A 12,897-nucleotide genomic window follows, 5' to 3' on the forward strand; every position below is an offset into this window, starting at 1 on the left:
TTTCGTTGTGGTGCTTCAATGAATTTTAAGGATTGAGTAACGTGTCAATAAAATATGACAAACTCTGGTTTTGTAGTGTAGCTGCTAGATTAACTAGTAGAGACGCGATTGAAGTTATTAAACTGTGGATTATATAAGAACAGCAACACAGGTAAGTAGACTGTATTTATAACATGGGCGATTCGCTGGGCTTAACCGCCGCTATAGTCGCCATTGTTGATTTACTTATTAACACGTTCATTTTCAGTGTCAATCACGCGATATCGCGCGATGCGAGTTCTCACCAAACGGCCGATCACGCGTTATCGCGTTGCCGTCGCTAACTAAATAAAAAAATAAAAATAAAAAAAATTTGGCCACCACAGGAAATTCCAATTTTCAGCTTGGCAATGAAAGTGTTAAAAGCAACTGATTATTATCTACTATAGAAGCGCCTCCGTTGCGCAATTGGAAGAACGACGGTACATTGCGCCCTTCGATTGGAACAGGCCTAAGTTCGATTCTCTCGTCGTGACGGGAGGAATCTTTATCTGGACGATTTTAATCGCAGGTGAGTTAGCTGATCTCAATCAGAGGTATTAAATAGTTCGCCCACCGATTAGAGATCCTTCGACACTTCTTCTGCACATCTCAGAAAAAGGAGAATGCATTCCGATAATAGGGTAATCAGTCCGTATAGTGGGATGAGTTGTTTATTATTACCGGTCGGAAAATTAACTTCTCTTTTATGATTATTGTAGTTAACTATGTTGCTTGTATAACAGTTGGAAAATTTTACATACATATAAAGCACGTGATTTCGCGTGTTGGCGACCAATTCCGACAGCCTTCATTTCTTTCTCCCCTTCAGCATGAATCGACTATTCTTGGAAAGACGCGAAGCAGGGACCTACAAACGGTGGACGAGCTATAGCAGGGATTTTTCTCCCAGAAACTCGGGTTTTTCATCCCGCATACAGACTTGGCCCTTCAGAACAATTTACAGACAAAAAATACTAGTTGTGGTAATGGTGGAGGTGGGCGGTAGATGGCGTTGATTCGTAGTAGAGGTTCGGTGTAGTAGTTGAGACAATTGTAGGTGTCCTCCCGCGATGAGTCTTCGGACTCCTTGGAGGCGTCACGAATAATAATAATAATAATAATCTCCGGCTGCACCATGAGCGAAGACGAAGATGACGTTTACATTGAATCGCTCAACATCAAAGGACGGGCGATCAGCATTCTCAAAAAGATGCTGAAAAAAGTAGAAAATGAGTGGCCCGGCAGCCTAAATTTCTACTTCTTGCCAGGTGAAGTTGAGGAGTGTGAGAACACAGCCCAGACAGAGCAGAAGCTAGATTTGGTGATTTCTGCTCCCCCCAGACTTTGAGGAGTTCTGTGCGTGCAAGAAGCATAAAACCACCGACGCGGAACCTCCCATGGATTTTGGTATGGAACAAGATACACCCAGTTATGATCTCTCGGCCTCCACCAAAGAGAGAGGGTGCCACCGATTGTCCTCTGGGAAAAGAAAATATGGACACATTTAAGATCCACTATGACAAACCTACAAATACAGTACATCTTGGCCAAAAACATGAACGATGGCGTCAAAATCCAGCCTGCTACTGTAACAGAGTTCAGAAAACTGACTAAAGAGCTGGATTCAAGTAATACACAATACCACACCTCTCTTGGCTCGGGAAGAAATCTAAAGCTGGTCGTACGAGGTGTTACAGAAGATATAACTACACATGAAATAAAGGCTGACCTCCGTCACCAGGACCTGTCACCTATCAAGGTCAGTAGGATGACCAGAGCAGACAAAACTCCTATGCCTTTGGTTTTAGTGGAAATCCATAAAACTCATAAAAATATTTATGACCTTAGAGCAGTATGTGGACTCCAAATCACCCCAGAGCCTCTGAGAAAGAAGGCTTCCACTGGGAAATGCCATGGGTGTCAAAGATTTGGTAATGCTCAGAGACTGCAAGGCAGAGTACATATGTCTGAAATGTGCAAAGAGTCACTTCACTAACACCTGCACAAAGCTAAAAACTACACCGGCTAAATGTGCAAACTGCGGCGGCCCTCACACAGCCAACTATAGAGATTGTATTCAAAATCCAAAAAACAGACAATCAGAAACAACCAGACTCTCTTCCCCCCCCCCCCCCCCAGCAGGTCTATGCCAGAGGCCACAGCTCCAAAGATCAGCAAAAATGCTCAGAAACCCATCTCCAGAAATCAGAGGTCATTAAAAGACCAACTCAACAACAACAGACAATGACATATGCATGCAGATGTAGTTCATACTAAAAAGACAACCCAGGAACAACCAGCACCACATTCATTCATTTTATTTCAAATTAGGAAACGATACAGTTTCCTAATTTGACAGCTATTATCACCGCTCCTCTAGCAAATATGCTGCTGATCTTTAGCAGATCCAACCCCTCACCATCCTCCACTAAAAGATTCCCAAAGGATACTCAAACCATCATCACATCATCACAGCGCTCACTCATGAACAGCAATAAATTAAATCCAGACTCATTACAGATCATTGCGTGGAACGCCAACGGACTAAGAAATAAAACCTTGGAACTCCAGGACTTCACCAAAAGACAGCTGGATGTACTCTTGCTAAACGAAACCCAAATGAGACCATCTGACAACCCCAAAATTAGGGGATATCAGCTGTACAGAACAGACAGATTATCCCACAGATGCGGCGGCACTGCTATTTTCATTAAGAATTACATTAGTCATCACTCTATAAATATCCCACCTACCACTAATCTTGAGATTACTGGCATAGAGATTCTCACGAGCTCGGCTGGTAAGCTAAAAATCTTCGCAGCATATAATCGTCCTCAAAAAACATTAGTCCTCAGATCTGAACACCGTACTGGACAACAGGGAGCCTGTCATCGTAACCGGCGACTTCAACGCTAAGCATCCTGTCTGGAATAGCCGTTCTATCAATAAAAATGGACACATACTCGCAAACTATACAGGATCCAACAACGTGGTCTTGGCAGGTCCCTCTAAACCTACCCATCACAACACATATGGTCGGGCTGATATATTGGACATCGTCATGCTACAGAATCTAAGACTCCAGTACAGTATAGTAACACTTAATGACCTATCTTCCGATCACAATCCAATACTATTAAAGTTGGGAAACCAAGAGAAACTGCCATGGGATAAGTTGTCCAAGGTATTCCCGAAATATATTGGTCCAGTTCTGCTTATTAAATCCAAAGATAAAATTGAAATAGCTGTAGAAGATCTAACAAAACAAATAAACACAGCTATTGCAGCAGTTACTACTTTCACAATTACCCTCAGACTCAACCACTTGCCAGAAGACATCATGAACCTGATCAGGGAGAAAACAAAGCAAGAAAGAGATATCACAACTCGAACACCTCAAGACAAACGAATCTTAAACAGACTCAACTGCAGTAAGAGATGCCCCCCCCCCCCACACACACACGTCTTTGGGAAGAAAAATTTACTTCTATCTCTCCTGATAACCACTCCATATGGAACCTAATCAGAAAGATCAAGAACAAAAACAAACCTATTCCCCACCTCTCCAAACAGATCTTGGCCTCATCCATACTGATGCAGATAAAGCCGAAGCAATAGCAAAAAACTTAGAAAAGCAATGTAAACCCTCATATGACCACCTCGACTTCAATCACATATATAAGATCCATCGACATGTCAGATGTTCGCTCAAATCTTCTGTCACATGCTCCAGTCAAATTGCACCCACATCACCTGCAGAAATGTATGATATAATCAAGAAGTTAACGAACAAAAAAAAAAAAAAAAGGCTCCTGGACCTGACGGAATCACTAACAAGGTGATACAACTACTACCTCGTACAGCTATTGTACATCTGATTAATCTGATTAACATAATACACTCCATCCTCCACTACAAATATTTCCCTTCCCACTGGAAGCTGGCGGACATAATGCCAATCCATAAGTCTGGAAAAGATCTGCGATTACCTCAAAGTTACAGACCAATCAGCCTCGTCTCAAATCTGGACAAAATTGTCAAGAAAGTTATTCTTATCAGACTCCAAGAATCAGTACACAAGCTAAACATTCTTCCTGAGGAGCAGTTTGGATTCCGTCAATTTCGCACTACCACACAACAGATTAGTGGAATATGTCACCACGAGATTCAACTGGCATCAATGCACTGGGGCTGTTTTCCTTGACATAGCCAGTGCATTTGATAAGGTTTGGCATTATGGTTTGCTATACAAACTGATATCAACTGGAATACCAATGGGAATGATTCATCTAATCAAGTCATACCTCTACGATAGGCGTGTGCAAATTAAGGTAAACGGTACAATTTCAACATAAAAAAAAACGCATCTTAGCTGGAGTCCCACAAGGAGCCTTACTGGCACCAATTCTGTTTTCCATATACATGTGTGATATCCAGCACAGCCCATTGTGATCTATCAAAGCCCTGTACGTGGATGATACAGTGATATTAGCCAGATCTTTAAAGTGCATGTAGCGATCAAGAAACTACAGGAAACCTGTTAATCGAACAATATTTTGCCAAATGGCGACTCCAAGTGAATCCTCAGAAGAGCGTAGCCGTGCAATTCTCCAGAAGATAAATGCTTCCTAAAGGAGACATTCTCCAATTTAATACAAAAATCCCATGGCTGAGATCAAATATCTTGGCGTACTACTGGACAGAAAGCCGACTTTCAGCTCCCATGTCAAGACTCTCTCTGTCTAAAGACATCAAAAATCATAGCCCAGCTCTATCCTCTAATCAACAGGAACAGCAAACTGAACACCAGAATCAAACTACTTACAGTATATATAAATTAATGATTCGTTCTATACTCACCTACGCTTCTCCGGCTTGGGGCCATACTGCTAATACCAATATACTCAAGTTACGTGTGCAAAATAAATACCTAAGAATGATCCTCAGCGCACCATGATTCGTACGAAATGTGCAACTTCACTGGGACACAAATGTCTCCTATATTTACACCTTCATGCAGACTACAGCAACTAGTTTTTCTTAAAAGCATCTGTGCACCCTAACAAACCAATTCAACTAACTGCAAATTACAATGCAACAGATTACTTCAAGCATAAAACACCAAACGCTATTTTAAACTGCAACTCCAATGATTAATTCTCAAGCCCACTCGGGGCTTGAGAATAGATTAAGCTAAAAATACAACTTGTTGTATTTTTAGCTTAATCTATTTGTAGAGTGAATGGGCAATTCACTCTCCACCTCTAGCCAATCAGAGATAGCTAGTCAAAGACTATAACTAATTATACGCGCCGATTAAGATACATAAAGAAATGCTGCCATCTTGTGGTCCGCAACCAGTGGTGAGTATAAGGGGCTCGCGCGAGCCATTTGTTAATCTTTTTCTCAAATTTGCAACCCCCTTGTTCTTGTTTAATAATCTTGTAGAACTAGAAAATACTACCGTGGAACTTATACATGCTACTATAATTCATATGGATTTTCTGATAACTATATAAAAAATCATTTCATTGCATTTTGTTCTGATGGAGCTAGTGGTATGTTAGGAAACAAATCAGGTGTTGCAATCAAATTTCTACAAAGATTTCCCACGTTGTGATTTGGCATTGCGCTCATCGTTTACACTTAGCATTAGACGATTCGATAAAAAACATTAAAGTAATAAATTATTTTGAAATATTTATGGATAAATTATATGCTTTTTATCATCAATCACCAAAAAATCAACGAGAATTAAATACGATTGCAAAAGACCTTGGTATCGAAATTTTAAAGATCGGCCGTGTGTTTGGACCACGAAGGGCAGCTTGCAGTTTACGAATGGCTCTTGCTTTGTGGAGAAATTACCCAGCTTTATGCAAGCATTTTGCATCGAACGATAAATATAAGGGCTTCTTACTCTTCTTAATTTGGAATTTTTTAAAGATCTAGCATTGATGATTGATATCCTACAAGAATTATCATATCTGTCAGAAGCTCTACAAAGTCGCAATATAAGTACAGTATTATAAAGGCTAAGTTAGGCCTGGTTTTTGTTTGCTTGACGATGCGAGCCCTTTGTTAAAATTTCCATAGCTTACCACTGCCTACACGAATTATCATATCTGTTCTACTAAGTCGCAACATAAGTATTATAAGGGCTAAGTTAGGCCTGCTTTTTTCTTTTTGCTCGACGATGCGAGCCTTTTGTTAAAATTTCCATAGCTGACCACTGTCCGTATTTATTTCCTGGAGAAAAAACCCACTTTCCCGTGTCAGAGATGGACTTACTGGGGAACCGGTTGAAGAAAGGCCTAGAAAAAAAAGGTCCAGTAGTCGCTGACTAGACCAGCTGCTGATGTTAGAATCCTATGCACACCTTTTTTACACTTAAAGTTGCTAGTCATTTTATTTCACTTTCTGCTATATTGATAATTCGGATAAGGACTGGCTAATAACAGTATAATCATTCCTAACTTAACTGGTTAGGAAGGTTAAAAACTTACATATTAAATATATTTACGTTTTTAATCTTCCTAACTGCTTAAGTCTCTACGATAAAAATATTTTTATGTAATTAGAGACATGTCAAATGTATGCTTTGTTTACTTTATTTTAAAGGTGGATAGAAAGGGAACAACGGGAAAATGAGCCCGGAGAATATCTTGTTGGTCGTAATGAGAACTTCAGTTTTGATGTGTATCATCCCTTGGAAGAGGTATGTCAATGAATGTATAAATTCTCCTGCATTCATTATAAATCATTAGCACTTTTTAAATGAAATATTAAATATCACCAAAAATGTACTAAAAACACATAGGTATATTTTTGTCAAAATCAAGATATAATTCAATGCTTTTTAATAATCTCACCCATGAAAAGTAACCCATGACACATTAGCACTACATGCAGAAGAGGACACATGCAACTTTTTCAAGCCACTTCAAGTCTCCAAGTAAGAAAGTGGTGAAATCAGCTATTACCTAAAAATATTAATACCAAAGTGGAATTTGAATTTACAGCTTGTTGGTTGAAATGAAAATAACATCCACTCAAAGAACTTGCTCTATCATGGTGAATGCATATAGTATAGTATAGATATTCAAACCTTTTCATTGTCTGAATATCTTTCGTGGCAGGAAGCGCCACAAGAAAAAACTTACAGTATGAAGATTAATGCCTTTCAAACTAGGCTCCTCCATGTCGCACTTCAACAGCATTTCTTCCACAATGGAGACTTGATTTTTGGTATTACTGAAAGCTTCCCAATCACATTTTGTTTAATCATACTAACAGTATCAACTAGGGGCAGTTCCATGAAGGGCAGAATTGGAAGGCCAGGATATCATTAGTGCTTGGGAAATTGTGAAAGGATATTTGTTAGCAGCAATAGTAAGCTGTATTCCACGGGTGAAGAAGCGGGCACAATTTGGTGTAAAGTGGATGACAAACGATATCAAACAGGAACTGCAATTGAAAAAGAGATTATGGAAGAGATGTAAGGAGAGCGGTGGAGGAAAGATACACGAAGAATATAAGATACAGGCCAGGAGAGTGACCAGAATGGTGAGGAAGGCAAAATTGGAATATGAGAAGAGATTGGCACTAAGATCCAAAGAAAATCCTAGGGAATTTTTTAGCTATGTGGCCAGTAGGCGGAGAAACGATTGTGGAAGAATGACATTGCAGGATAAAAATGGGAATAGAGTGACTGATGCAGAGGACATAGTGGAATTGTTCAATGAGCACTTTATTGGAGTATTTCATCCTGGAGGAGGTTTTAATACTAGAGGGATAGGGCAGGTTCAGAGTTTAGAGGTGAAAGAGGAGATTATGTTCCAAATACGGAGCACTCTGGATACCAGTAAAGCTAATTAAAAGAAACACACGTATTAACCACAGTGAAAATTATTTACTTGTAAATATTTCATCCTAAGTATCTTAGGACATCATCAGTACAGTAGTTTAAACAATAATAGGAATAACATATAGTTAGGGTGCATGATTACAATAGAATCTCATTAAATGTGCGTAACGTGTTACAGAAGTAAAAAAAATAATAAAATAATTATTTTACACAATTTTGTATAAAATTTCCCATTCTTACTATCCCTAAAGTATGTGGTTTAAATTTGGTCCGTGTAGTAGGGCTTCAGAACTTTCTTTATATAAATGTTCATGTTTATATAAAGATCTATGTAAAAGTTTAGACTTTTCCCAATGATGCTATGGCTTGGATTTTCAATTCCGTGTTGAGAGAGGCCAGATTTCTGAGGTTTAAAAATACGAATGTGGTCTTGGTGTTCCGAGATGTGTTTCTGAACATACCTACCTGCCTGTCCAAAGTAAGACAATTTGAATGAGCATGGAATCTCATAAATGCCGGGCAACATCAAAGGTGAGAGTCTGTCCTTAGGAGAAGGTAACAAGTCAACCAAATTTACAACTTGTTACTTTCTCCTAAGGACAAACTGCATGTATTTCTTTTAATTATGATTTCACCACAGGTTTCGTTATTTAAAAGACCAGTAAAGCTGTTTGACTGGATGGTATTCCACCACGGGTTTTGAGAGAAGGTGCCAAAGAACTGACAGCTCCTTTGACCTGGCTTTTCTATAAAAGTCTGGCTGCGGGAAAGGTACCCAGGGAATGGAAGGAAGGTAAGATAGTGCCACTGCATAAGGGCGGTAGCAGATTGGAAGTGTCTAATTATAATCCTGCTTGTGTCATCAGTAGTTGTTAAGGTCTTGGAGAAATTAGTGAGGGACTATATCCAGCGTTGGGCAGATGAGGGTAATGCTATCTGTGAGAATCAACATGGATTTGTTAAGGGGTGCTCTTGCTTTAGTAATATGATTGCCTTTTATAATAAAGTGACAAGAGCAGTTGATGAGGGAAAGCCATATACTGCCATATTTTTGGATTTTGCAAAGCTGTTTGACAGGGTGCCACTTGATAAGTTGATATTTACGTTGCAGCACATGGGATTAAATGTCGGGTTAGTCAAATGGATTCAGGATTGGCTGACTGATAGGTATCAGAGAGTTGTGTATGGTGGGGCAATATCAAGGAAGCAGAAGGTTACAAGTGGAGGTTCCACAGGGCTCAGTACTGGGAACCTCTATTGCTCAACCTTTATATCAATGATATTGTCAATGGATTGCAAGTGGACATTCAGTTGTTTGCAGATGATGTGAAGCTGGGAAGGGTTATCAGTAATAGTGCAGATGTGGCAGCCCTGCAAGAGGATTTTAATAAATTAGACAGATGGGCAAATGAATGGGTGTATCGGTTCAATGCAGCAAAATGTAAAGTCTTGAGGTTTGGGAACCAATCGCTGGAGGATGCATACTCAATTGGAGGAGCTGTACTGGAGGAGGTAGGGGAGACAAGAGATCTGGGGGGGGGGTGATGATTGATAGAAAACTGAAATTCAGGGAGCATATTGCAAAGGTGGTGAGGGTAACTCAGAGGATTGCTGCAATACTGAGAAGGACGCTAACCTGCAGAGATAAAAGAGTTATCATTCCATTGTATAAGATCCTGATCAGACCACACTTAGACTATTGTTCTCAGATTTGGTCCCCAGGATTTGAAGGGGATAAATTGACTGTGGGAAGGGTACGGAGGCGGATAACAAAGATGGTTTCAGGACTGTACAATATGAGTTGAGGATCGACTGAGGGAATGTGGACTGCAGAGTTTGGTGGATAGAAGGAGGAGAGGTGATATGATCGAAACTTTAAAACTTTTGAGAGGCAGTTACAAGGTAGACATTGGAGAGTTCTTTCACTTGGTGGAACGGCAGGAAGGAGCGATCCCCTGGAAGTTATGAAAAGAGGCTGTGCGCAAGAGGGTGAGGAGGGGGTTTCTTTGCATGGAGGGTGGTTGAACCTTGGAATGCATTGCCTGAGAGAGAGTGGTTGGAGAGGGAATGGTCAATGGGTTCAAGGAGTGGTATGATAGACTTTGTTTCCTAAAAACGACCTCCCATGATGAGTCTTTTGACTCCATGAAGGCCTGGATAATAACAATAATAATTATTATTATTATTATATATTTTTCCTCCAAGAGGTTTCTTAAGTGGAGGAAAAAGCAATATGGAATCCAATAAACACTAAGGGTGTTATGCTAGTAGGATTGTATGGTTGTTCAAAGATGTAACAAGTTGGAGTGTATGGAGTGTGCATGTATTTGTGTCTAAAGTTTTGACACTAGGTATCTTCACATGTACTATAAAAATTAATAATGCTTCAAGATATTTTATAGATATCTTGAAGATATCTATAGCGATATCTATAGATATTTCAAGTCGCACTGTCACTGTTCATGAAATTATGATAGTTGAAGGATAGCAATTTATTTTCACCATAGAACCACTTGAAACCACTGAACAGTTAATCACATTACTTTTAAATGGTATCAATTTTGGCTGCTTTCTTCCTGATTTTTAAATAAAACTTACATGTTTGGCATAGTTGAAAAAAACAACCAAATCTTTCCAATCTTCCTTTGGAAAGATCTAGTTTTGAATCCATTTTAGGCTGAAGTTGGATGGTAAAGATTCTCAAAAGGAGAATTTCAAATGCTGTCACTGCCACAACTCTAAAAATTACTTACCTCCTACAATTATTCCTCTCTCTCCAATACAGAATGCACAGCCTTCCATTTCAGAATTACAAAGTGTATTTAGCAACCTAAGAGACTGCTCCAATTATCTGCCTTCATCTTCCTAAAGAGCTCCTATGTAAGTCATATATCTGCCTTTGCATCATCATCAGTTACTGAATGAATACGTGTATCTCACTCCAAACCTTATACAATATCATTTATATACATATACAAGTTGAATAACAGTGGATCAACCTCAGAGCTTTGTATATATAATTTATAATCTTTTTTCCTTCAGACACTCCTCCATATACATCTGTTTAATGACTTTCTTTCTCACCCATCTTCTGGTTCACTAATGTACTAAATCTCCCTTATTGCAATTTAGTGATTTGCCATGGGGGGTATTCTGTCTGCAAAATATCATAGTATATGCATCCCCCCCCTAGCTCTTATATTCTCTGTATTATAAAGTGCACTAAATCACTAAAATATGAATGTTCCTTAACAATCTAACGCTGGTTCTCAGAGAGAGAGAATCCCATTCATATCCACCAAATCTTGGAATCTGTTTGGAGCTGAATGTGTCAGCTTACCATTTTGTGCATTGGTACCATTTTACCTTCCTTCCATTCTAACAGAACTCCTCCAAGAGCAAGACTCTCACTGAACAACTAAGACTTATGAATACTATCAGTTTCATAGCACAATCTGCGTGAGACAGAGTTACTTCTAATCAAACAGTTCCAAATGGCATAGATTACTTGATGTGAGCATCTCAGGTTCACTCATAGCTCTTCCTCCCTTAAGAAATTGTTCGTTGAGTCTTGAACTAAGATTGAAAATTATTGCATTAGTCATGCACGCAATAAAATTCAGTAGTGGCAGTTTCATATGACATGAAGAACGAATTTTGAATCTATATAGTATCAAAAATGCTAATTATTATATTTGTAGTCTTACTTGCTAGACTTATAAAATGATTTTATCATATTTCTCTACATTACTGTTAGCTATCTAGTCTCTTTCAGCTGATTATGGAAGATCTATTTGGTTCTGAAAATCTATTTTCACGTCTAATTAATACATATTAATAAGCTTTACTACATATCAATCTTAACCTCAAATTTAGAAGATCATCCCAATCATTCATTTCAAGCATATTCACTTTTTTTTTTTTTTTTTACCACCCATGAAGTTAAGAAATCACTTAAATAAGTGACCCTCCCCCTCCACGAATGGTTTTAAACATACGGTAAAGTACATTAGTACAATGGGCAGGCTAATAACTTTTTTTTAAATCTAATCCAGAAATCCTGCTCTAGAGACCAAACATGGAACTTTTTCAAGCCACTTCAGGTATTTAATAAGTGAGGTGATAATTTTACACTGTGCGATGAAACTGATATCCTACCAAGTTATTTTGCTGTAGATGCAAAGTTAGGTAGAGTAATAGTTAATGAAGATGATGTAGAGAGAATAGGCTGACAGTATGGGTAAAACAACGGATGTCAATTTAATGTGGAAAAGTGTCGCGTTATGCACTTTGGGATACAAAGATTACAAACTGTGTACCACAATGAGGGAAATGTATTCTAAGAAATTGATGAAGCCAGGTATTTGGGGATAGTAGTATATAGAGTGTTGAAGTTTAGAGGGCATATCGCTAACGTAGCCAGAATAGCTCACAGGATTAGTTGGTTATTGAAGAACACACTAAACACGCAGAGATAAGGGAGTTATCATTCCTCTTACATCTCTTTCATTACATATTTCTGTATTCTCTCTCTCTCCAATATTTTCACATCACTGTGAAATTGGACAGTCATCCAAATGTGATTGATTAATGTTTTATACCTATCCTATCCCCCCTCTCATCTGTCCTAGGATGGGTTGAGTCCCCTCCTAATGAGGGGGTTACTGGCATATTAATGCAGCCAGTTTGCCACTCCTCTGCTGCATCTCCTAAGGGCAATATTCATGACTGTAATCCGTGTGTGTTCACAGGGCTGGTTTGTCTGCTTGCGGGATGAAAAATCCCAGATAAACTGGGGAGAAAAACCCTGCTGTCCACACCCAAGACCAGTTAACTTAGCTATGGCTGAGGAAGATCCTTGAGCTCCTCACGTCGTCGGCGGGAATCAAACCTAGGACACTCCTTCCCCACAGAAATAATGATTATTAGACATGTTTTTAATGGAATAGAACACTAAAGTATGTTTAAGCAAATCTAATATTTAGTTCAGGCTACAGAGCAACAATATT

At 39.0% G+C, this 12,897-nt stretch overlaps 1 protein-coding gene across 1 annotated transcript in view; it reads left to right on the plus strand.

The window, feature by feature from the left end:
* LOC150110253 (carboxypeptidase B-like) overlaps nt 1-12,897 on the plus strand; it is a 76,388-nt gene that overhangs the window by 15,153 nt on the left and 48,338 nt on the right. The window contains exon 3 of the mRNA XM_090394543.1: nt 6,643-6,739. Coding sequence (XP_090250669.1) covers nt 6,643-6,739 — 97 coding nt within the window. The remainder of the gene's footprint in view (nt 1-6,642; nt 6,740-12,897) is intronic.

The sequence above is a fragment of the Typopeltis vanoorti genome, chromosome 1 (genome assembly GCF_054136105.1).
Source record: "Typopeltis vanoorti isolate ZY-2024b chromosome 1, IOZ_Tvanoo_1.0, whole genome shotgun sequence".
NCBI classification, from domain to species: domain Eukaryota; kingdom Metazoa; phylum Arthropoda; class Arachnida; order Uropygi; family Thelyphonidae; genus Typopeltis; species Typopeltis vanoorti.